Source organism: Rhamphochromis longiceps, linkage group LG14, assembly GCF_057381845.1.
Source record: "Rhamphochromis longiceps isolate RC_006_pf linkage group LG14, R_longiceps_female_GT1.1, whole genome shotgun sequence".
Taxonomy (NCBI): Eukaryota; Metazoa; Chordata; class Actinopteri; order Cichliformes; family Cichlidae; genus Rhamphochromis; species Rhamphochromis longiceps.
In genome coordinates, this window is record NC_140570.1 from 31,903,555 (window position 1) to 31,928,920 (window position 25,366).

General features: G+C 42.2%; 2 protein-coding genes and 2 long non-coding RNA genes across 4 annotated transcripts in view; 3 read left to right on the forward strand and 1 right to left on the reverse strand.

Moving 5' to 3' along the window:
- The window catches only part of LOC146654426 (uncharacterized), a 419,743-nt gene that overhangs the window by 222,797 nt on the left and 171,580 nt on the right, over positions 1 to 25,366 (reverse strand). The window lies entirely within an intron of this gene.
- Positions 1 to 25,366, forward strand: part of LOC146654429 (uncharacterized) — a 283,469-nt gene that overhangs the window by 48,972 nt on the left and 209,131 nt on the right. The gene's annotated exons all lie outside the window — the stretch shown is intronic.
- Positions 521 to 1,459, forward strand: LOC146654435 (olfactory receptor 51E2-like). Its single transcript, XM_085380564.1, has one exon. It carries the CDS (start codon positions 521 to 523, stop codon positions 1,457 to 1,459), a length of 939 nt encoding a protein of 312 aa, XP_085236690.1.
- Positions 15,486 to 16,421, forward strand: LOC146654436 (olfactory receptor 52D1-like). Its single transcript, XM_085380249.1, has one exon. It carries the CDS (start codon positions 15,486 to 15,488, stop codon positions 16,419 to 16,421), a length of 936 nt encoding a protein of 311 aa, XP_085236375.1.

A 25,366-nucleotide genomic window follows, 5' to 3' on the forward strand; every position in this document is an offset into this window, starting at 1 on the left:
AAGATGCTGGTCATGAAAGTCAATCTAAGCTCATTGAAGCTTGAACGTGCATATATAAGTGTTCGCATTTGAAACAATTCTCTACTTTACATATTTGGCAACCCCTCCTTTAGTTTTAAAATCAAAGGAGGGTAAAGCATGCCAAAATTATTAATGAGGTATACTTCAAAGACTTTTTCTGAATAAAAGTAAAATTTTACATATCTACTTCTATGTAAGGACTTACTTCATGCAAAATGCTCCAACAGCTAGCCTCATGGGGCATCTTTGGCATATATAAAGAACAACATCATCATCATTGGTAATTACAGCACTCTAAGGGTGAAGTTAGGGTGATGCAAGGCTTCAGGAAAAAACAACAACACAGGTACAACTAACTTTGTGTTTCATAATCAAATTGAAATTGCTTGTTAATTTATGATAATTTCTTTTAATTGGAGAAATTTGATACAGATTTTGACAAGCAGGAGGAACATATTGTTTTCCATAGGAAAGGAAACAGTTTAAAGATTGTATAATTATGTATACTAATTCATCTACAAGTAGCCTTCTAACACTGCAATCACTGGGCTTATCTAGCACAGATATCTATCCAGCATTTGTATTTGGAACACTTACCTATTTAATTATTATGTTTTCCAATTTGTTGGTGTTAACAGTCATCGCTATGAATAAAAAACTACACAAGCCCATGTTTATCCTGTTGTTCAACTTGCCCATTAGTGACATAGTGGGTGCAACGGCTTTTTTTCCTCATCTCATTTTTAGCATTGTGGCAGAGAACAGACTTATTTCCCACCATGCATGTATTTTTCAGGCTTTTCTGATTCATGTTTATGGTACAGGAAATTTGCTCATCTTGAGTGCCATGGCATATGACAGATATATTGCTATATGTTTTCCACTGAGGTATACAACCATTATGAATTCACATAATTTAATGAAAATGATTGTTATAACATGGTTCATAAATTTGTCAATGATGTTTACATTGTTTATTCTGCTTGTACGTTTCAAAACATGCAGAACAAACATTGTAGATTTTTACTGTAACAATCAGTCATTAGTAAAATTAATCTGTGACGACACCAGTGTGAACAACTACTATGGATTAGCAACTATATTCCTGCTTATGGGAGGCCCGTTGGCACTAATTTTGTACACATATGCACAGATCTTGCGTACATGTGTCATTACTAATCATACAGATGCCCGGCAAAAAGCCATTCAGACATGTGCTACACATTTAATTGTTTTCTTAAGCTTACAAATCAACACTGTCTTTGCATTGATTTCTCACCGCATCGACAGCTCATCCCCTGTTCTGAGAAGAGCATTTGGTGTGTCTGTTCTAATTTTTCCCCCTTTCTTTGATCCTATTATATACGGACTGAAAACTAAAGAACTAAAGCAATGCATAGTAATGTTTCTAAAACGAAATGTGGGTTTAACAATGTAGCCACTTTTCCGATTGAATGTGCTGTTTACATATGTCTTTTTTATTCTACAGAGTAGGTTAACTTCTGTTTCAGTTGATAAACTGATTAAATCTTGATTGCTTTTTATCAAATTATTTAATTACAATCTAACTGACATAAGTTAGTCCTTTGAATACTAAGTTTCTTCGGAGAAATCTTTTCTTGATCTCCTCTGTGTTGTAGTTTTTGTTTTCTTTTTTTGTAAATCAAAGACCACCAATGAAGCTAAAGAATAATCTTTATGCAAAAATAATGATAAAATAATAATTTAAAAAATTACAAGATTAGCAGATGCAGTTACTTTAGAATAATATAGAATTGTGAACTTCTGCTCATGTTCATTATAATTATTTTAACCTCCTGCCTAGTGACTGTTATGAAATTAATCTAATATTGATTTCAATGATATTGGAATTTATATTCAATGTATATTGCAAATAAGTAAATGCATTTAGTAACATGTGAATCATATATGTTTTTTTTTTTTTTTTACTAATTCTTATGGAATTCGTATTAGTAACATGTTTATTTGTGTATTTATGTTTTCATGTTTTCGATTTTATCATTGTGCTTGTGTCAGAATAAAAAACTCCTGAAATTTCATCGTTGACTCCATATGATAACATGATAAATAGACAAGAAATAAGGAAAAAGAATTTAAGTTTGTTTTAAGATAAGATGCGATGAAATAAGATAAACCTTTATTACTCCCACACCTGGGAAATTTGTTGTTTTTTTTAGCCCCTATGATTTTCATTGAGAGTGCAACAAAAGTAAGCTTATCAAAATGCCACTGAGGTTGATTTGATTCTAAAGTTGAGTCATTGAGAAGCCTGAAAACATTACTTCATTTTAAGTTAACCACAGCATACCTACTGAAAGTACTTCCTATAAATGCAGAGTTATAGTTTAGTTCTTGTTTCCAGAGCACGTCTGTAAACTTTGGTAATTTCTTTATTAAACAGGAATACAGAACAACTGAAGCAGTCATGGGTAGTTAAATACAAAACTGTAATAAGAAAACAGATCAAGCATTTTGTAAAGACTGATCACAGATGCACTGATGCACAGTGTCATGGCCCCAACAGAAAATATCACACATTTGACGACAAAGCCTGTTAACAGAGTTTGGTATTTAGGTCATTACTGAGTTTGTTAATTTGTGTTTCACCCAAAATATAGATTTCTGTTTATACACTTTGTGTTACTCAAGGCAACACAAACACACTGCCTTTTCTGTACCAGCAATATTGTCAAAGGGGCCTGGAGCCCAGTATGTGGGAGTGAACTCAAGCGCAAACACCAAACAGAAACACCAAACAGAAACAGCGATAAGATTTACAAGTTTATGTAAACAAAGTTGTTTGACAAGTCGTGATGTCACGGGGTCCCCTTCCAGACCTCTCCCGGACAAACACAGGCGTAGTCGGTAAGGTATTAGTGTGGATACTTTATTTGAAACGGCCTCCCCAGTGCATAAAAAGATGGTTCCAAAGACATAAAACTGAGCTCCGCGCTACACAGCCTGTATGTTACAACACACCCCCTTCATATCCGGCTCGCCGTCTCTTATATCCCGTCTCCTCCCCCCTTGGCGTCACCACCAATTCTTTATTCTAACTTTAATCCCCGTCTCCCTCCCCCAGAATTTCTTTTTCATTATACACTCACAAAACATATACATTAATACAAGCTCTCAACTATTTCCCGGAAGTCTACCCGACTTCATATACACATTAACGGCCCACGTAATGAGGCCATTCTCATGACGGTCCAGACACACGTGAACTCATTATTTAAATCCCACACCCCCATACCATCGGCTTGCGTCACCCTGCACGATTGGCGATCCCCCACACGTCTCCCCGACCGACGCCCTTAACAAGTAAGTGGGAACCAAAATCTAGCCACCCCCGATGCGGCTCACAACTTGCTCCTCACCCCTTTTATTCCTCTACTCGGTCGTCAGAAAGATACGCCGCCCCGGGTGCCAAATCGAACTAATGGTGGCGATCTAATGGTGGCGGTGCCATACTCAGCGGACTCTGCCTTGAGACGGGTCACTCCGTCACATCATCCCCTTCCCCCCGGAGGTTGGCGATGTGCGGCAACCTAGAGAGGTAATCCGCCACCACATTGAGTGTACCTGGTCTGTGCCGGATGGCGAACCTGAAAGGTTGCAGTGAGAGGTACCAGCGTGTAAGTCGGCTATTATGATCCTTCATGGACTGGATCCAGGTAAGCGCCCGATGATCAGTCTCCAACACAAACTCTCTTCCCAGTAAGTAATACCGGAGTTTCTCCAGCGCCCACTTAATCGCCAGAGCCTCCTTCTCCACCGTCGAGTAATTGGTCTCCCGCGGCAGCAGCTTGCGGCTCAGATATAGGATCGGGTGCTCCTCGCCCGGGTCCCCTTGAACCAACACGGCTCCCAGGCCGCTCTTGGAGGCATCCACCTGGACCAAAAACTGTTTCTTAAAGTCCGGACTCCAGAGCACGGGGGTCGAACACAGGCAAGTTTTCAGTCCCTGGAACGCCTGTTCACATGCTGCGGTCCATATGACCGGATTTCGTTGGTTCTTCCCCAGTAATGTCGTCAGCGGCGCCGCCATTGTTGCAAACTGGGGTACAAACCTTCGGTACCAACCAACCAGTCCCAGGAAAGCCCGCACCTCCTTCTTGGTGCGAGGCCGAGGACAATTCTGGATAGCTTCCACCTTATCCAGCTGCGGTCGCACCTCTCCTCGTCCCACCTGGTAGCCCAAGTAGCGAGTCTCCTGCCGCGCCCATTCACACTTCGAGGGGTTCAGAGTCAGCCCGGCCTTATGAATTCTTCCCAAGACCTCCGACAGATGCTGCATATGCTCCTCCCACGTGAAGATGACGACATCATCCAGGTAGGCGGCGCTATAACCGTCACAGCCCTGTAACAACTTGTCCATCAGCCTTTGGAAGGTAGCCGGTGCCCCATGTAGGCCAAAGGGCATCACGGTAAACTGTAAGAGCCCGGCAGGGGTCCTGAAAGCAGTGTACGGCCTCGACGTCTCCTCCAGTGGCACCTGCCAGTAGCCTTTGCACAAGTCCAAAGTGGTGATATACTGAGCAGCCCCAATCTTCTCCAGTAAATCCTCAATTCGCGGCATGGGGTACGCATCAAACTCGGAGATGGCATTTAGCTTTCGAAAGTCGATGCAGATGCGTAAAGAGCCATCCTTTTTGAAGATAATGACCACCGGGCTGCACCATTCGGAGCAGGACGGCTCGATCACTCCAAGCTCCAGCATCTTCTCCACCTCCTGTCGCAGCTTCTCCACCAAGTGTTGCGGAACCCGATAGGGCCGTTGCCGGATGGGCTGTCCCTCTTTTAGCCGGATCACGTGTTCAACCAAGGTAGTCCGACCTGGGTTAACGGAACACAGCGAAGGCGTCTCCTGCAGAATTTTCAGTAGCTCCGCAGCCTGCTGTGAGGTCAGATGAGTCAATACCGGAGACCTTGGATCCATAGCCTGCTCAGGTTCACTCTGTCCTCCTCCGTGCACCACCCTGGCCATCAGTGCCTCCCTCGGAGCCGGACGGGGCTGCTCCACCCATTCCTTCAGGAGGTTCACATGGTAGGTTTGTTTCGGTTTCTTTTTTCCCGGATGATGGATCTCATACGTCACTGGTCCCATTCGGCGAAGCACGATATAGGGCCCTTGCCATTTCGCCAGCAGTTTACTGTTGGAAGAAGGGAGAAGTAACAGCACCTTTTGTCCGGGCTGAAACTCACGTTGCCGGGCCTGTTGGTCATACCAGATCTTCTGGCTTCGTTGAGCATCCCGCAGATTGGCTTCGGCCTCGGCCTGGTACCGCTCCAACCGCTCTCTCATCTCCAGCACAAACTGCACCACCCCTTTCTCATTTGGAGCCACGGTCGAAGACTCCCACCCCTTTCGAACGAGATCAAGCGGCCCCTGTACCTCCCACCCATAGAGTAACTCAAAGGGGGAGAACCCCGTGGACGCCTGTGGAACCTCTCTATACGCGAACAAAAGAAAGGGTAACCACTGGTCCCAATCTTTTCCCGTGTCTGACACAAACTTCTGTAACATCCGTTTGAGAGTCTGATTAAACCTCTCCACCAACCCATCTGTCTGTGGATGGTACGGTGACGTCTTGATGGCCGAAACGCCTAACTGAGTGTGGAAGAGCTGCATTAACTTCGACGTAAAGTTAGTCCCTTGGTCGGTCAAAATCTCATCAGGTATCCCCACCCGAGAAAACAACTGTATCAGTGCGCGCAGAACATTAGGGGCTGTGATCGCTCGCAACGGAAACGCCTCTGGGAAACGGGTCGCGTAATCACACACCACCAATATGTACTGATAACCCCGACCACTTTTTACTAACGGACCCACAATGTCCATAGCTACCCTACGGAAGGGGATAGAGATGACCGGCAAGGGTTGTAGCAGAGCCCGATCCGATTTGCGCGCTGGGCAAGTTTTCTGACACACAGGGCATGCACGACAGTACTTCTGTACATCCGTATACATTGACGGCCAAAAGAAACGCGTACTAACCCGTAAATAGGTTTTTTGGCGACCCAAATGGCCTGCCCAGGGGAGGGTATGAGCTAAATGCAGAATGAGAGGTCTACAACTAGCAGGGATCACAAGCCGCTGGTGGTCCCCATCAACTGCATACAACACATTTTTCTCAACCACAAACTTCTCTTTTCCTCCCCATTTCCCTGTTCCCCCTTCAGGCACATTAGCAAACAACACTTCCAACGTCTCATCCTCTCTTTGCAACACAGAAATATTTTCAGGTACATCCCATTTCATGTTCTTATTGCCCGGTCCCTGGGACCATAGCTGCTTCTCAAAGCGGCGTTGGCGACGAGATTTTCTCGGCCCTTTCGTGCCACCCTCGCACAGACTACTGTCCAAGTCTGGCAGGGGTTGGCATCCCGCCTTCGCCTGGGCCCTAGTGACCACTGGGCCTAATGCCTTCATTTGAACATTCCCCGTTTCCCTCCCTTTTGTCTCTGTGTCCCGCTCTTCTTTTTCTTGCAACAAATCCATAAGCACAGGCACATCCATCCCCAGAATAACCTCTACCGGCAAATTCTGTACCACCCCAACAGACAATAAATATGGCTGGTCATTAATAGTCACTGTTATTTCCACCTTTGGGTAGGGATGTTTGTCACCATGCACACATAACACTTCTTCTTGTCGACTATAGTCCACACAGTTCACTGGTACCAAGCTTTGCTTAATTAATGACATAAAACTACCAGTGTCCAGCAAAGCAGTAACCCGCTGCCCATTTACCATTACAGTTTTATAGCGTTGCCCCTCAGCTGGCTGGACCTTTGTTGGTTCCGCCTCCAGCCGAGGTGCATAGCAGGCCCCAGTGACTTTGGCCTTCCGGATGGGGCACACCGAGGCTTTATGGCCTGGCTGCTGGCAGTAATAACAAAGAAAGTCCTTACCCGCTCCTCGTAGAGTGGATACCTTGGGGGCCCCGGATGGCTCGGGGTTACTCTCCCGCTTCGGCAGACCCGCGGATTGCGGGGACGATCGCTGTGGCGTCCCAGCTGAGCGGACCGGGGCCGCTCCTCTCCGCGCATTGAAATACTGCGTCACCAACTTGGCTGCGGCCAGTCCGTCCGCGGGCTCATGCTCCCTCACCCAGGTCCTCACCTCCCCTGGAAGAACTCGAATTAGCTGCTCCAAAATAATCGCTTCTCCCATCTCGTCCTTCGTATGCTGCTCTGGTCGAAGCCAGCGCCGGTACAGTCCTTTCAGCCGGTAGTACGTCTCGGTGGGGCTCTCCCCAGGTGGAATAATATTAGAGCGAAACCGCTGCCGATACGTCTCCGGGGAAATGTCAAATTTAACTAACAAGGCAGCTTTTAAATCCTCATAACAGTGGGCTCTTTCTTCATCCATTGCGGTATAGGCCTCCAACGCCTTCCCCGCTAGCAACGGAACTAGCCGACAGGCCCATTCATTCTCCGGCCATCTCCAGGTTCTGGCCACCCGCTCAAAGCGCAACAAATAGTTCTCAATATCTTCCCCCATCTGGTACGGTGGAATCTTTGGCCCCTCCGATCGCCTCCACTCTCCGCCCGTCTGGTCGAGGCTGCTTGTCGTTGCCAGGGACTGGCGAGCCGGTTCCTCCAGTAACGACGGCCGGGATTCTCGCTGCCGGGCCGGGGTAGGCAGCACCATCCTGGGGCTACTCGCTGTTACCGTGCTCGGTGTAGCCGTAGCGGCCGTAGTGCTAGCTCCCGCTAACACTTGCCCTGAGCTCTGCTGACTAGCTGAATCCAACAGCGCATTAGGAGAGGGAACGGTCCTCAGCCCCCTGAGTTCAGCCAATAACACCGTCTCTCTCCTTTGCTGTCCCGCCAGGAAGTCCCTCATCATCGCAATCAGTTCTCCATCACGTGCTGCGGTCGAGGTTGTAGGCAACTCCGGACCAATCCTGCCGGAAATCTCCTCCTCCTCTGCTGAAGAAGACGACGCCGGCACTGTGTCCCACGCCAGCTCCTCTGCTGTCTTCTCCCCCGGAAGCTCATGCTGCTGGGACCGCAGCCCTGTGCGCTTCGCTGGGAGGCGCGTTTTCCTCTTCCGACTAGCCATCCCACTTCTGACACCATATGTCACGGGGTCCCCTTCCAGACCTCTCCCGGACAAACACAGGCGTAGTCGGTAAGGTATTAGTGTGGATACTTTATTTGAAACGGCCTCCCCAGTGCATAAAAAGATGGTTCCAAAGACATAAAACTGAGCTCCGCGCTACACAGCCTGTATGTTACAACACACCCCCTTCATATCCGGCTCGCCGTCTCTTATATCCCGTCTCCTCCCCCCTTGGCGTCACCACCAATTCTTTATTCTAACTTTAATCCCCGTCTCCCTCCCCCCAGAATTTCTTTTTCATTATACACTCACAAAACATATACATTAATACAAGCTCTCAACTATTTCCCGGAAGTCTACCCGACTTCATATACACATTAACGGCCCACGTAATGAGGCCATTCTCATGACGGTCCAGACACACGTGAACTCATTATTTAAACCCCACACCCCCATACCATCGGCTTGCGTCACCCTGCACGATTGGCGATCCCCCGCACGTCTCCCCGACCGACGCCCTTAACAAGTAAGTGGGAACCAAAATCTAGCCACCCCCGATGCGGCTCACAACTTGCTCCTCACCCCTTTTATTCCTCTACTCGGTCGTCAGAAAGATACGCCGCCCCGGGTGCCAAATCGAACTAATGGTGGCGATCTAATGGTGGCGGTGCCATACTCAGCGGACTCTGCCTTGAGACGGGTCACTCCGTCTGGAATGTACTGCAGCTTACTGTAACTGCCGCAGGACTGATGATAGCTTCAATCTCGTATGGTCCAAAGTAACATGGAGCGAGCCTTTGGGAAAGGCATTTCAGTGGATTGTCTTTAGCAGCAAGCCATACCCTTTGCCCAGGCTGGTTCCTGGGAGCAGGTGTCCTTAGGCTGTCTGCACAGCAGAACTGAAGATTGCTTGATCTGAATAGCGCCTTCTTGGTCCAGATGTATCAACATTGTTGCAGATGATGTGGAGGGAGAAGGTGAGTCTTGGCTTACGGAAACAGAGGTGTCTTCAAAGCGTGAAAGACCAGTTGCAGATGGGGTTAGTGTGTTTTGTGTGTATGCCCAGGGAAGATGTGTAGACCATATTGGTGGTTTTGCGTGGTGACACAGCAGAGAGCTGATTGCAGTTTCTATTTGAGATGCTCGGTTTGGCCATTGGTTTGTGGATGATAACCGGAGCTGAGGCTGACCTTTTCTCCAAGTGCTGAGTCGAAGGCTTTCCAGAACTGAGAAGTACACTGTGGACCTCTATCAGAAACAATTTCCATAGGTATCTAGCTTGAACTTCCTAGAATCTGGATGGCAAAAGACTGATCATTTGAAGTGAGCAAAAACAAAGACTATAGACTGGCTTGACAGACATTAATTTTCTTAGCCGTTCTTAAATAGGTAAACTTTTTATGGTCTGTCCAGATGGTAAAAGGATGTTCAGCCCCCTCTTTCCATTTCTCGAGCGCCAACTTCACTGCTTTTTTTTTTTTTTTTTTTTTTTTCAGGAGGTACTTTTTAATTTTTTAAGTCCTGAAAAAAAGAAATTTAGAAAATTAGATTCTCTTTCTTTCATCAGTTGGCTCACTCATGTTGGCTGATTCTTCACGTTGCAAAATGGAGCAAATACAATTTTGTCAGGCACTGAAAATGTATCCTTCTTTTTTCTTTTTTTCTTTTTTTTTTTTTTTTGGCCTGTCCCGTTTGGCTCTTTTGCCATCAGAATTGTTGTCTAAAGGCAAACAAAGATGCCCAACGGATTTACTTTACCAAATTGACCATCCCAGCCTTGCCATAATGGTCCATTTGATTCACCTTTTATTGTGTATTTTATTTTCACTTGTTGAATACGGGACAGACTTGACTGGGGGAAAGAAGGGGAAAAAGAAGGAGGGAAAGAGAAACAGCTGAGAAGAGGGACGGGGGAGAAGGGCAAAAAACAAAAACCAACAGAATGGGCAGAGAAAAAAAATGCATATATCAATCACCTGGATCACCTGCTGAGAAAGAAAAAAGAAAACAAGCAGAAGAGAACAAGAGTAATAGAATAAACAACATCACAATGATATATGGGAATATGACAGTAAATACTAAATATTAAACATTATTGTGCAGCACATAAGATCAACAGCGCACAGTGTGCTTTGAGGTAGGAGCCAAAAAGGGTGTAGTTTGTGGGTGTGATCACCCGTGTGTACACCTGTGAGCATGGACGCGCTTGTTTTTTTTAAAAGGTTCCTTCATGTAATGATCTGCTAGAGGGTGTGGGGGGGCCACAGCCCCGTCCTCCAGGGTATGAAGCAGGTATGGAGGAGATCAAAACTCCAGACATCCAGAGGCCCCCAGAACACAAGAGACCAAGGAAGACCAACAGAGGGGCAGCCGCGCCACTATCCCAGAAAGAGCTTAGGGGAGTCCCAGATAAGGGGTCACTCAGCAGCCGCGGAGCATAAGCCATGGGGGGTTGCAGTGACTTGCGCGGGAGCTCCGTCGGCAGCCAGCTGCGCCACAGTGACCGAGCCCCAGGCTGAGAGGCCGAGGGCACCCCACCCCCGAAGTGGCCCGAGCGAGCCCCAGGCTCCAGGCCCCGATAAGCAGTCACCAAGGAGTGAGCCGGTGTATACCTGGACGCCCATCCCCTGACACAAAGACCCACCAACGCACCGATGTCTGAGGGCGTCTGCAGCTTGCAAGGGAAGTGGTGGGGGTAGATAGGCCTCCATACCTTGGAGGGCCTGAGATGTCCCCAGAGAGGTGGCATCTGATACACCTCTCTGCAATTAGTCATTATATAAAAATATATATAAATCCCCACTCACCCCTGCGGGCGGTCTATCCTTCAAGCTCGGGTTATCTACCAGAGGCCTGGGAGCTTGATGGTCCTACGCAGTATCTTAGCTGTTCCCAGGACTGCGCTCTTCTGGACAGATGTTTCTGATGTTGTTCCTGGGATCTGCTGGAGCCACTCGCCTAGCTTGGGAGTCACTGCACCTAGTGCTCCAATTACCACTGGGACCACCGTCACCTTCACCCTCCACATCCTCTCGAGCTCTTCTCTGAGCCCTTGGTATTTCTCCAGCTTCTCGTGTTCCTTCTTCCTGATGTTTCTGTCATTCGGAACCACTACATCGATCACTACGGCCGTCTTCTCATGTTTGTCTACCACCACTATGTCCGGTTGGTTAGCCACCACCATTTTGTCCGGCTGCATCTGGAAGTCCCACAGGATCTTAGCTCGGTCATTCTCCACCATCCTTGGGGCCGTCTCCCATTTTGACCTCAGCACTTCCAGGCCATATTCAGCACAGATGTTTCTGTACACTATGCCGGCCACTTGGTTATGGCGTTCCATGTATGCTCTGCCTGCTAGCATCTTGAACCCTGCTGTTATGTGCTGGATTGTCTCTGGGGCATCTTTACACAGCCTGCACCTGGGGTCTTGCCTGGTGTGATAGACCCCAGCCTCTATGGATCTTGTACTCAGAGCTTGTTCTTGTGCTGCCATGATTAGTGCCTCTCTGCTGTCTTTCAGTCCAACTTTGTCCAGCCACTGGTAGGATTTCTGGATATCAGCCACCTCCTCTATCTAGCGGTGGTACATACCGTGCAGGGCCTGTCCTTCCATGATGGTTCCTCGCCTTCCTCCACTTTCTTGGGTTTCTGCTGCCTGAGGTATTCACTGAGCACGCTGTCAGTTGGGGCCATCTTCGTGATGTATTCTTGGATGTTCCTTGTCTCATCCTGGACTGTGGTGCTGACACTCACCAGTCCCCGGCCCCCTTCCTTCCGCTTAGCATACAGCCTCAGGGTGCTGGACTTGGGGTGAAACCCTCCATGCATGGTAAGGAGCTTTCTTGTCTTTATGTCAGTGGCTTCTATCTCCTCCTTTTGCCAGCCTATTACCCCAGCAGGGTACCTGATCATGGCCAGGGCGTACGTGTTGATCGCCCGGATCTTGTTCTTACCGTTCAGCTGACTCCTCAGGACTTGCCTGACCCTAGCGGCCTCTTCATGGTTCCCATTCGTCTGCGGGATCCCCAGGTACTTGTAACTGTCCTCTATGTCTGCAATGTTGCCTTCTGGTAGTTTGATCCCCTCCATTCTGACTACCTTCCCTCTCTTTGTTACCATCCGACTACACTTCTCCAGCTCGAACGACATTCCGATATCATTGCTGTATATCCTGGTGGTGTGGATCAATGAATTGATCTCTCATTCACTCTTGGCATACAGCTTGATGTCATCCATGTACAGGAGGTGGCTGACAACTGCTCCATTCCGTAGTCTGTATCCATAGCCAGTCTTGTCAATTATCTCACTGAGGGGGTTAAGGCCTATGCAGAACAGTAGTGGGGACCAAGGTTATTACCGTTAACGAAAACTAACGAAATAACAAAAACTAGAAGTGAAAAAACATTTTCGTTAACGGAAATAAAAATAAAAACAAAAAAAGGAAAACTAACTAAAACTGTAATGAATGTTCACAAAACTAACTAAAATTAACTGAATTTATAGCAAAAATGTGTTTAGTTTTCGTAGATGTGTGTATGTCATACAATAGTCAAGGGTTAAAATGAAGTTTAGTTTTCAGATTTTTTTCTTGCTGTCTAATTATGCCAGCAGGTGGCAAGTACGTTAGTCGAGTCGTCTGTGTTACTGCTCTGTCCACGCGCAGAATCATGTCAGGAAAAGTGAGGAGAAAGCACCAGAGTCCAATTTGGGATTACTTTGAATATGACTGTGTTTTGGATAAAGCAAGTGTCTTGTAGTGGAAAGAGACAAATTATGAGGGACATTTCTAAAGGGAAAAAAATCCCACAAAGTGCACTTGAAAAGCTCACACAAGAAGGCTAACCTAGCTTACCTTGAGAAGGTAAGGGAGCACACTCAACCCTCATCCCCAGAAACAGACGCTAACCCCAGGCAAGGCAGCGTGATGCATCCCGAGACAACAGGACTGGGATATCTACATAACTGTGTGAGTCAATTGCCTTCACAAAGTTTATCAATTCACTTGAACCAAAATTATGAACACCCGGTGCTGCAAGAGTTAATAGTCTCATTGGGGCCAAGATATACATTTTATAGTTGCCTGGTATCAATGGTTGTTCATCTGCCCTTATTTATTTATTTATTTATTTAAAGAACCCATAGGTGGGAATGTGAGTTGTCTGTCTCTGCGTGTTAGCCCTGCGACAGACAGGCGACCTGTCCAGGGTGCAGGGTATGGTAGCTGGAATAGCAACATACCCAAGGATAAGCAGAAGAGAATGACTGATATGATGAAACTGGGATTTTGTTACACTTAATTATTGCAAACACAACTAAAACTAACTGAAACTAATCAAAACTAAACTGAAACTCAGATTTTCAAAAAAATAAAAACTAAACTAAATTGGCAAACAATTGGTAAATACTAATTAAAACTGATATAAAATTGAAAATCTGAAGTAAAAAATAAATAAAAATAAAAACTAATGAAAATTGCAAAACTAGTAAAACCCTGGTGGGGACAGAGCATCTCCTTGGTAGATCCCGCACTTGATAGTGACTTGTGCTATGGGCTTGAGGTTGGCCTCCAGTGTTGTCCGCCACATCCCCATTGAGTTCCTGATGAAGGCTCTCAGGGTCCTGTTGATCTTATATAGTTCTAGGCATTCCAGGATCCAGGTGTGGGGCATTGAGTCATAGGCCTTCTTGTAATCAATCCAGGCAGTGCACAGGTTGGTCAGTCTGGTCCTGCAGTCTCGGCTGACTGCTTGGTCTGCCAGTAGCTGATGTTTTGCGCCTCTGGTATTCTTGCCCATCCCTTTCTGTGCCCCGCTCACGTATTGACCCATGTGCCTGTTCATCTTAGCCACTATGATGCCTGACAGGAGCTTCCACGTGTATATGTTCCCTTCGGTCCTTGTCGTGTCATTGATGTTGTCTACGCCATACCTGTTTCCAGTCCAGCCAGGTTAGTCAGCTATTTCAGTTCAGTCAGTCCTCCGTTTCATGTCCTGTTTATCTGCTCATCATAATAAACTCTAGCTTTCACCTATCTGAGTCCAGCGTTTGGGTCCTCTTTTCCTCGCATCCACACACGATACAAGCCCTGACAATATAATTCTTGCTTATTATTATTATTATTATTATTATTATTTAATTTCCCCATCATAATCATTTTCAATAGAATATTTTAGACAGATATTTACTAATGCACACTGGACAAAACAAAACAAAAAACAGGATCAAATGACCCCCTGTCTTTTGTGTGATACTGGGCTATATATATCAGGCTATTTGACCTAATTGGATATTTTTCTGAATAATAGGATGACAACATAATACTCATAAATAATTACCAGGTTTATCACCATTCATCCACAAGTTTCTGTGTGGTCAGTGGTCCCCTGGAAAAGAAAAGAAAAGGTAAAAGCTCATCTTTTGGTGCTGAAATACCTTCAATAATTTAACATTGGGGATTTATTTTGATGCATGCTCAATCATCCAGGTAAGTAAATCTCCAAAAGTTGATTCTGTTCATCTGGACGTAGCGTCAATCAACTTTTGGAGATAATTATTTATTTTGTTTTTGACAGGTTTACAAGTACTGCAATTAAATGGGCAACTGGGAATATTACTGAAGTTGCCATTGCTGACCCTATAGTGTCTATACAAATTGTTATCAAGTCCTATCCACTTCATTAGCTCTATATTAAAAATATTCCAACATTTCCCTGTTCATACTGTTTTTTGCAATGTTCAATTAGAGCGATTATGTCTGATTTCCACGTGCACGTTTGTGCATGTCCTTAGTGAGATGATAATACATTTTTGATTCTTCACAAACCCTGTGAAGCAGTGCTTAAGTCACAACTAACAATCTAAAGATGAGCTTTAAGATAACACCCAATACTCCAGAGATCTGCCTGCTGTTCAAAATCACACCTATAAAGCCTTGAATGTTTTACCGGGTAGTCACAGGCAGCACTAACATAAGTCAATAAAGATGACTGCTTTGTGTGTATGTGGTTTAGATATAATCTTTATTGTGCATTGAAGTGAATTAATGCTTTTTTGCTCTATTGCCTTTGAGTATTTGAATTCCAGACTACAGGCAAAAATATTATAACATGTTATCATAAATGCATAATATATACACTGTGTAATGCTTAACCGCAGTGTACATGGACTCAGTTGTCCAGCATGAAGTTATCATGATTACAGTTTATGAATAAAATGTTATCATAACATTCAATGTTTTTTCCTCTTTTTATGATTTTTTTGTTGTTATGTTCATTGGTGTGATTGCTAAATTGAAATGCATAAATATTTTCTCCCTAATAAACAATGAAGTGATGATTGATTTCTGAGTTTTATAAGTAGCAAAAGCTAAGAAATGAACAACCAATACAACACATCCTCTTTTTTACAGATTAATGTCTTTAATCTCTCCTCTGAGAGTGTTTTGCCTGCATTTCTTTTTGCAACTCTGAGTTACATGATCATACTTTTTTGCAACCTTACTCTAATCCTCACCATTGTGCTGAATAAATCTCTGCATCAGCCAATGTACCTAATTCTGCTGAACCTTCCTATGTATGACCTTATAGGTTCATCAGCTCTCTTTCCACAGCTCATCAAAGAAATACTGAAGAACAGTGGGATAATGCAATACTCAGCTTGCGTTGCTCAAGCTTTCTTTATCCATATCTATGCAGCAGGCACTGTGTTCAATCTGAGTGCAATGGCATATGATAGATACATTGCCATATGTTACCCACTGCAGTACAGTACTGTGATGACTAATGCCCATATCATGAGAATAATCACCATTGTATGGATGAGTTGTTTAGTTTTAATTGCTGTGCTTTTTTTCTTACTTTTGCGCTTGCCTCGTTGTCGATCTGAAATGACTCACGTTTACTGTGATAATCCATCTCTGTTGACTTTGGTCTGTGCTGACACAACTATTAACAATATCTATGGCCTTTTGATAGTTGCTCTTTCACAATTAGTGGCTAATGGAATTGTTTTCTACACATATCTCTGGATCCTCATAACTTGCTTTAGATCTAAACGATCAGATACAAAAGCCAAAGCTCTGCAGACATGTGCTACACATCTGATTGTTTTTCTCTTGTTGGAGTGTCTTGGTCTTTTCACCATCATATCATATAGACTAAATAATGTTTCACCCCATTTCAGAAGATTTATGGGTTTGTCAACTTTAATTTTTCCCCCAACACTGAATCCAATCATCTACGGTTTGAAAACAAAGGAAATTCGAGAAAAGGTGTTGAACTTTTTAAAGAATAGGATGTTTTCATCTTAATGCACTCTTTCAAAAGAATCTGATGTAACATGCTGAAACATTGGACATTTTTCACCTTCATTGTCCTCCTGTTATGTGAAATTATATTGTATGTTATTGTTTACTCGGTCACGTCCTTTTCTAACCCTAACCCAAAAGCAGTGCACATTAAAATTTCTGAAATCAAACAATTTTTGAAAACAACAACACAAGCAATTAACATCTGATTAAAGACTGAAGGTAATATTTTTTTAGTGTGCATTGTTACTTTATCATTAATGTTTGTCATTATACCATTGTATAAAAAAATAAACGCATACTTGAAGTTAATTACAATGTTTTTGCTTTCTTATGTTGTATGACAATTTTCTAAATAAATAAACAAACACTGTTTAGTAGGTACTACAGCAGTTGGAATAATTATAATCATTGATAATGATCATTTCTGATTTGGTTTTAGAATTATGTTGTCAAATAATGTAACTTAAACAGGTGTTGCCCTGCAGATAAGATACTGCTTTTATGCACTGATTATCATCAAACGAGTATTTACTATTGTAATATGTGTAATTAAATTATTATTATTATTATTATTATTATTATTATTATTATTGTAGTCTACTTGCCAGATATCCTTCGGCATGATGCAAAAAGTGCTTGTATGAATGGGTGAATGAGGCATGTTCTATAAAGCGCTCATTAAATTTGGAAAAAACTACATTTATGTTATTCGGAAATTGTAAAAAAGATGCAGGAGCAAAATTATTAGTAAACAATGTTGAAATAGAGCAAGTTTCGGATACAAAATTTCTGGGTGTGATAATAGATAACAAAATCTGCTGGAAACCTCACATAAAGCATATACAAGCCAAACTGTCAAGAAGCATCTCCGTACTAAGTAAAGTTAAATATTTTTTGCCTTCCAAATCACTCCGGGTACTTTATTGTTCACTTATATTGCCATATTTGGAATACTGTGTGGAAATTTGGGGAAACACATATAAAACTGCACTTCAACCAATATGTAAAATTTAAAAAAAAGCAATCAGGATGATTAATAAAGCAGGATTTAGAGACCATACTAACATCATGTTTTTGAAATTAAAAATACTGAAGTTTATGGATCTTATAAAATATAAAACTGCAAAAATTATGTACAAGGCCAGATACAATATGTTACCAGGAAATATACAGAGGATGTTCTATGACAGAGAAGGAGACTATGAATTGAGGGGGAAATTGAATCTAAGGATTCTTAAAGCACGGTCAAAGGTTAAAACCTTTTGTGTCACTATTTATGGGGTAAAACTGTGGAATAGTTTTACTATAGATCTACAGCAATGCTCAGGAATTAGTAAGTTCATGAAAATACTTCGAAAACTGATTTTGGAAGAATATGATACCGATAAAGATGATCACCCATTGTATGTATAAAAATATCAAATTATATCCAAATTATATCAATCACGGTAGCCAAGTTTATATAGGTTCTCCTCGTGTATCGTGTGGAGTATGTGATGATGGGAATTAGGTGAATTATGTGGGATCAATAAGATGTTGAGCAGGGGTAGGAATTAATAAGTATGTTCATACTTCTTCCTACTCCTTTTCAGACCAAACATTGTTACATTATGTCAGACGATTTTGTTTTATTTCATTATATATTTTTTGTTTATCTGAACACATACGTGTGTGTGTGTATATCTACATATATATTCGTATCTGTAAATGAAAATATATGTAGTGTGTATATATTGTTTTTTGTTTTATATGTCTGAAACAAATAAAGATACAATACAATACAATACAATACAATACATAAGAACTATTCCCTTTTACAGTATTAAAAAGATCAAATTTACTCATTGAGCATTTTCATGTTTAGCACCAAAATATCACCATTTATCTTATACATAACTGCAGGGTAATGATACTACTTGTATAAAATAGGAGAATAGGGAAATGTATTTAAGACTCAGAAAGAGTAGACTTTAATTAAAAAGTCTAATCTTTATGCTCTTATTCCAATATTATAGTACTTAAAGTCTAGAATAAAAAGCAAACTTAGTTTTTGGTGTTCTATAGGTCAGCTGTGTGTGTCGTTTCGATATTAACTAACTTGAATTCTGCATTGTATTTTAAGGCATTTATGAAGTCATTCCAAAGGAAATTGAAATCAGTGTAAATTTATTGTGATTGTCTAAACCTGATCTGTACATAATGTGAAGTCTAAGAAATGTGTGGTTCAGTGCTTAAAACATTAAACATAAATACACATAAAATTAAGAGTGATGTCTGTAACTGTTGTATACATCGCAGATTAAAATTACTTCTTCATATTGCTGGACAATATAGAATATAGTCTGACTACACCAGAGGGCGCCAGCAATACAATCTGAATTCATATCGACATTAAAACTGAAACTGTATGGACTTCATTTCATTCAGCAGTGTACATCTCTCTTTCATTTTGTGTAATCTGCAGCCCTCTAGTGTCTTTGAAGGCACATTAAATGTCTCACAGGACATTACATCTAGTATGGTCTGATTAAACACACACACACACACACACACACACACACACACACACACACACACACACACACACACACACACACACACACACACACATTACAGTTCAATATTCCATTTCACTATTGCTTATTTTATCAACTGCTATCCTCAATTTTTGTAGAATTACACTTGTTACTCAACTCTAGCTTCTTAAATGTTTGAACACACTTGGCAAATAAATGTGATTTTGTTTAAGAATAATTATGTTTTCCATGAGTTTAATACTTTTAGGCTGCTTGATATTAAATCTATCAATAAATAATAATTAAATACAATTTGTACTACAGAAACATTGTGTATTACATTCTCATTACCTTAAGAAAACTCACAGACTTAACTACAAAAAAACCCCAGACTTGTTCAAAATTATGACAAAATATGCTTAAGCAGATCTGAAAATGTTCCTGTTATTTATGACCTCAGTCACATATACTTTGTCTCCACATTGTGGTAAAACCTGATAATGCACACCTTGATATCATGGCTAGACTAAGACTAAGACAAAGAGTATCTACATAGTCACTTTCTATTATAAAGAAACATTTCATAGAAAATTCTTTAATTTCCATTTTTACTATTCTGTAATATTCACTAAAGCAACAAATAAATAATGTGTGGATGAGGAAGTTCTGTTATGAGGTAACTAGCCTTCCTGTCATGGTCGGGTCAAATCTGACCGATTTACAAATTTAAAAATTCATAAATATTGTGTTTTACATCCGATTGCCTTGAGGCCTTACTACATCCTCCATATTATGCACTTGAACATATAAAAGTGATGAGCACCTCTTTTATTGAATTTTGAGTGTTTTAATCAACTTTGTTACATCTGTGGTGTTCCCGGTTAAAAGCCAGACCACCATAGGAAATGAATGGGAATCTAACAACATTTGACAACAGCTTTCCACTTTTTTGGGGAAAAAATATCGACAAGTCGATGAACATCATTTACAGATATATTGGGTAAATGCCCAAGACATCTATAGAAATGTAAATCGCCGCTTGATTCATTCATTTGCTTAACTTGTTTTGGACCGTAAACAAGGCGTGAGTAGGACACCGGAAACAAAGCTCCCCACAGGAGTTTCCGCACCGGAAGTAGCATATGCTAACGTGCACATAAGCTGTGTCCCAAAACGTCGGCTGCATCCTCCGGAGGCCGCATTTGAAGGCCGATTACGTCACAGCCAGGCGACGAAGGCTGTCCCAATTCGTCGACTCCTTCAAATGCGCCCGACAAATGCGTCCTTCATTTCCCCGAATTTGAAGGATGGGTCGGGTGTGTCCTTCGTGGCCCACCATATCCCAGAATTCATAGCGCGGGCCAGCCAAATTTCAGCTGCCAACAATGGCGGCCGCTACTAAGTTTTAAAATTACTCTTATTAATCTTTCTGGGTCACAAAATAAACTTTTAACATATTTTCAGGCGAGAAAGTAGCTGTGTAAACTTCAAATATCTGCTTGGTTTATCAAGACATCGCATATTTGCAAAAGTGTGCCGACGTTTTCGGAGACGTCTGTTACCCACCCGCTCGATAGCAAGCCGGGGGGTACAATGGTCACTCCAGCCGGCGAGAGCAGCGGACTCCCGGCTTCATCGTTTTCAGACCCCCACTTTTTCGCTACTCAGGTTAAACATGATCTATAAGTCACTCGGATAACTTAAAAATGTAATTGTTTTCCTTTTTCGGTGTTTTATTTGTTCCGGAGTAAATCGGTTTGGCTGAGATCAAAGTTATTAGATTATTATATTAAATAAAACTTTATTAATCCATCGGGTGGGTTCCTCCGGGATTTTCACACGGCTGAATAAACGTTAAACAGAAAACTGATTAAACAGAAGTGTGAGACGGTCGAGAATTTATGCCAGTCTCCTGTTATATTTTAGATAGCAAGGAGCGGACGGCCAAGTTTATTAAACTCCACCGACACAGCGGTGACGCTAATCTGAAGGCTAGACCGTCCCATTTCACAGCCTCGCACTTCCGGCCCTCTCGGTTTTTGAAGGACCCGGCCCACGTAGACCGCGAAGGCCGGGTCCGCCGAAGGATGCAGCTGACGTTTTGGAACACAGCTATAGTCTATTATTGCCAGCGTTGTGCCAAAAAAGTGTTCGCCTGCCAAAACTGATTTCCAAAGTTTCTGTGTGTAATATGTGTAATATCTTTATGTATGTTGGTAAATAGACTTCGGTGAACATGGTTTACAAAGGAGTTTTATATATACAATAATTACCTGTTGTTCAAGTATCTTTATAACTCTGGCTATAATGTAGGCGCAATTGATATATTTGTTGCACTGTCTGCTGTCATCTTGACTAGATTACTCTTAAAAAATATATATATATATATATTTTTTTTTTTGTTATAATAAATTTCTAATGTCAACAAGATTGTTTGTGAACTGGATAAATAAAGGATATATAAAAGTCACTGCCAAAAACTGATTGCAGCTTCTACCTTGTTACAGGAATGTTGCTGGTGGCTCAAAGTGACTTGATATCATTAATGAGGGATACATTTGACATATGTTTCACGTATTATAGACCAACAAGTTATTCATAGCAGGCAGGTTAAATATGAGCAATCAGTTTAGGGCAAAAACCGGAAATCAGTTTTTGGCAGACGATAATTTTTTGCCTCAACATCGGTCATTCTTACATATGTACTGTATCATATAAAATATATAAACTAAATATCTTTGAAACGTATAGAATCTAATCTTTTGTTTGTTTTTTTACATCAAACTGTTGTCTGCTACAGAGTTACAAGTACTATACTAATAATATAGCATCCACCATCTCCTGCTTGCATATTTCTGGTCTTAGTGGTGTGGCAGCCGTTGATTGAGCCAGCCCTGCAAACCCTGTGGATGGACGATGCAGTGGACAGTGGGAGGAAGCATCCTAAAGCTCTCTTTGCAGACCACCCTGTGTGATTCTCCACTCGCCAACCAGAAAAGACAAACCGCATATCTCAGTTGCAGCACCCCATCCATGTCTGATCTTGCTCGGGCAGATTCAGCAACACTGCCAGAGACTTCCTGTAATCTATTACAGTTGTTCAAGAAACGGTCCAGGAACAGGTCACTCAGGTTAATCCTGTGTGAACAACTGAAAATATTGTTTTTCCATCTTTACATACTGTGTATTTGAAATATTCTTGTTTAATTGTTATTGTTATTTACTTTATTGCTATCAAATAAATATCCAAGTAATATTGTTCAAGGTTAGCGTTATGTTCATACATGTTAAAAATGCCTGTAAATCAAATTGAGTTCAGTGACAATTACTGTTTGTTTGAATCAATTTATTAATAACATAAAACCTTTAAACTAATGCAACACATATAACAATGTAACAAATATATTCAAATAAATAAATTTCTCAATACATAACTCATTTGGGAACTAATCTTTCTAGAAGTGAAAACTGTCTGTCCATCCTCTCCCTGCTCTCCTCTCCTCAGCCTCTCTTTGCTGCCTCATGTCCTCTCTGATGAGGTCTAGCAGCTCATCATCCCTGTCTCTTTTCCTCTTTTTCCCTGTCGCAGGTGGCTGACTCGCTTCATCATCACTGCTGTTTTGGTCACCCACTGCTGTGCTTGGCCCTGGAGTGTCCTCAGGGAGAGCGGACATTAGGACAAGAGGCTTAGTGGAAGGCATCTGTCCTATCACCTCATCCATGAGGGCAAACAAGGGCCAAGTAGCAGCAGTGGGCTTCCCACTGACCCCCTCTCCTGAGCCTGGATACTTGCAATCCTAAAGGCAGATGAAATCAAAAATGACAGCAGGAAAATAAAAACACCACAAAAACTCTTAGTAATTGCACATTTATTAACTTGTATTCTTAAGAATTATCTTCTTGATAACACACATACATACTTTGTATTCTTTAAAGTTATCTCATGTCTTCTGGCCTGCAAGGGGGTGACTTTTCCCTGCAGGCCCATCTTCTCCAGAATTGTCCTGATCACACACAACAAATAAGATAAGAAAGGAAACCATGGCAACTATATTAATCCCTAAACCCAAAAGTTTTCACAGCAGAACACCAGAGGAACACCGTCTGGACATCACAGGTTCTGTACAGCAGCGGTCGTTTGGTACCGGGCCACATAAGTTGAGGCTCCGCTGTGAAATGTATGGTTTTCAGGGTTTTTATCGCTAACTCGGTTTCCCTGGCTCTTTTCCCTTGTTGTAGTTGTGTGTTTTATTTTGAAAGAAATATTTACACGTTACCATAGCGACCAGAGAGCATTAAGCAGCAGAGAGGAGGATGTAACTCTCAATTTGGCACATTTTCAGGAGGACGCTGCTAATAAAGTTACACAATTACACAGTACAGTCACGTTTATTATTATATTTACAAAATGCCACACTTTTTGTCTTGGTCGGATCATTTTATGTGGTTGTATTTATCCGCGATACTTTAAAGGCTGGTCCATGTCTGACATAAACCGGTCTGGGGTTGGGGACCGCTGCTGTACACTTCTTGAGGTGGTTCTGAGCCACATTTTGACATTTGAACTGGTATTTGTATAGATATGCATAGAGTGTATATGTCACGATACATTTTTATTTTCACAAATAATGTTGGTTGTCATATATGACTGTGTTCCATCTTAAGTTTGCTCATTAGGTTAATGACCTCTTTGTTTACAAAGCACTCATAGGAAAGATGTGCCATACTCAGCCCTCTTGAGTGAATTATCCTCAGTACATAACTCCAGTAATGAACCTCAAAGGGTTTGGTGACACAATACTTGTTTTTCAGCATTTGAAACTGTGGCTAAGAGATGGATTAAACTTCTAAAAGAATAGTTTGCCTCCATGTTAAACAGCATTTTAATTTTAGTTTATTATTCATTTTCATTATTAATCTGCTTTTTCTGTCTTCAACTCTGCTTTTGTGGAGATGTTTCATGTTCAAGTTTTATTGTCATATACATTTAAACAGTGTGGCAACATTTACCAGTAGTGAAATTCTTAGGCTCGTGTTCCTCAGGTTTACATGAACCAATAGAAGTGTACAGGGCCCTGTTTCAGGAAGCCGGTTTGGAAAACTCAGAGTGAAAAACGACACTCACGGTTGAGTAACCCCGAACTGTCCAACTCGGAATATTCCGTTTCAGAAAGGCTGATAACAATTAGTTCAGTCAACGCGGAGTTGCTTTAACCCCAAGTGAAGCGCGCGGACGAGGATACATAAAGCCCTGATAAGCGGAGCACAGATTAAGCGAGTCACCATGGAGACGGAGGGAAAGAAGGCGCGGTCAATGTATTTCACAGCGCTTGAGGCCGAAATTCTGATGGCAGCATATGCCGATAACATGCAAATTCCGCGGAAAAAAGTAACACAGCCACAGCTGCAAAAGAAAGGGAGCATGCATGGCAAAACATAGCCGACAGAGTCAATGCGTGAGTGTTAATTTAAACATTGATCGAGGGATTTCCACCCATTTAACACGTTATTTTATCATATGTTATTTTATTTGTTATTTTATACATTTTATTTTGTGATGTGATGTGAGCGCAGGTGCAACCCAACAGGCCCCAAACGTTCCTGGCAGCAAGTAAAAATGAAATATAAAAATATAGTCCAAACAGGTAAGGTGCAATTGTATTATGAGCCATAGTGCTTGGTCTGTTTGTCCGATGTAAATCAATTGCAGTTAGAGGCTACATTAATTTTCTTTCTGTAAGCACTTATTGAAATTATCTGAGCACATTACAAGTACATATTTGCTTACTCTGTATGCTCAAATGTGACCCGTTATAGCCAACAGAAAAAAAGCGGAGGCCCGAAAAACAGGTGGGGGTCCTCCACCACCACCACTCACAGAGGCTGAGCAGTTGGCCCTCAGCCAAAACAGTGGGCGCCCTGTGGCCGAAGGCATCTCTGCGGGGACATCCTCTGAGTCAATAACCCCGCAAGACACAAGTGCCTACATAAGGGGTAAATTCAAAATAATACATGATGTGCATACATCCTTTCTTCACAGTCACCTTTGCAGTGCGACACATTCATTTGATAAACTCTTTACCATAATGAATTATTTTGTAGTGAAGTTATTTTCCGACTGATTTTGCCTTCCCTCAGTCTTGGTTGTCTTTGAGAGCATAATGACAATGAAGTGTAAGGTGCTTGGTATGTTTGTTAATTGCCATTTGGTCCCTTGTAAGTTATAAGTGACCTGTATAAACCTCATATTCTATCAGTTGATGGTGGTGGTGTACTGCATCTGGTGCAGCCTCCTGTTGAGCCAGACCAACATGCAGTTGTGAGTAATACTCCACAGATTATATGAGTGTACAGTAGAACAGCAATGTTGTTTATTTCTTTACTACAGGAAAATAATGAAGAAACATTGACAGCTGTTACAGAGGAGGA

What these genes read in the sequence shown, in the direction of transcription:
- LOC146654435 (XM_085380564.1), top strand. Translation starts at nt 521, where the DNA reads ATGTATACTAATTCATCTACAAGTAGCCTTCTAACACTGCAATCACTG.
- LOC146654436 (XM_085380249.1), top strand. Translation starts at nt 15,486, where the DNA reads ATGAACAACCAATACAACACATCCTCTTTTTTACAGATTAATGTCTTT.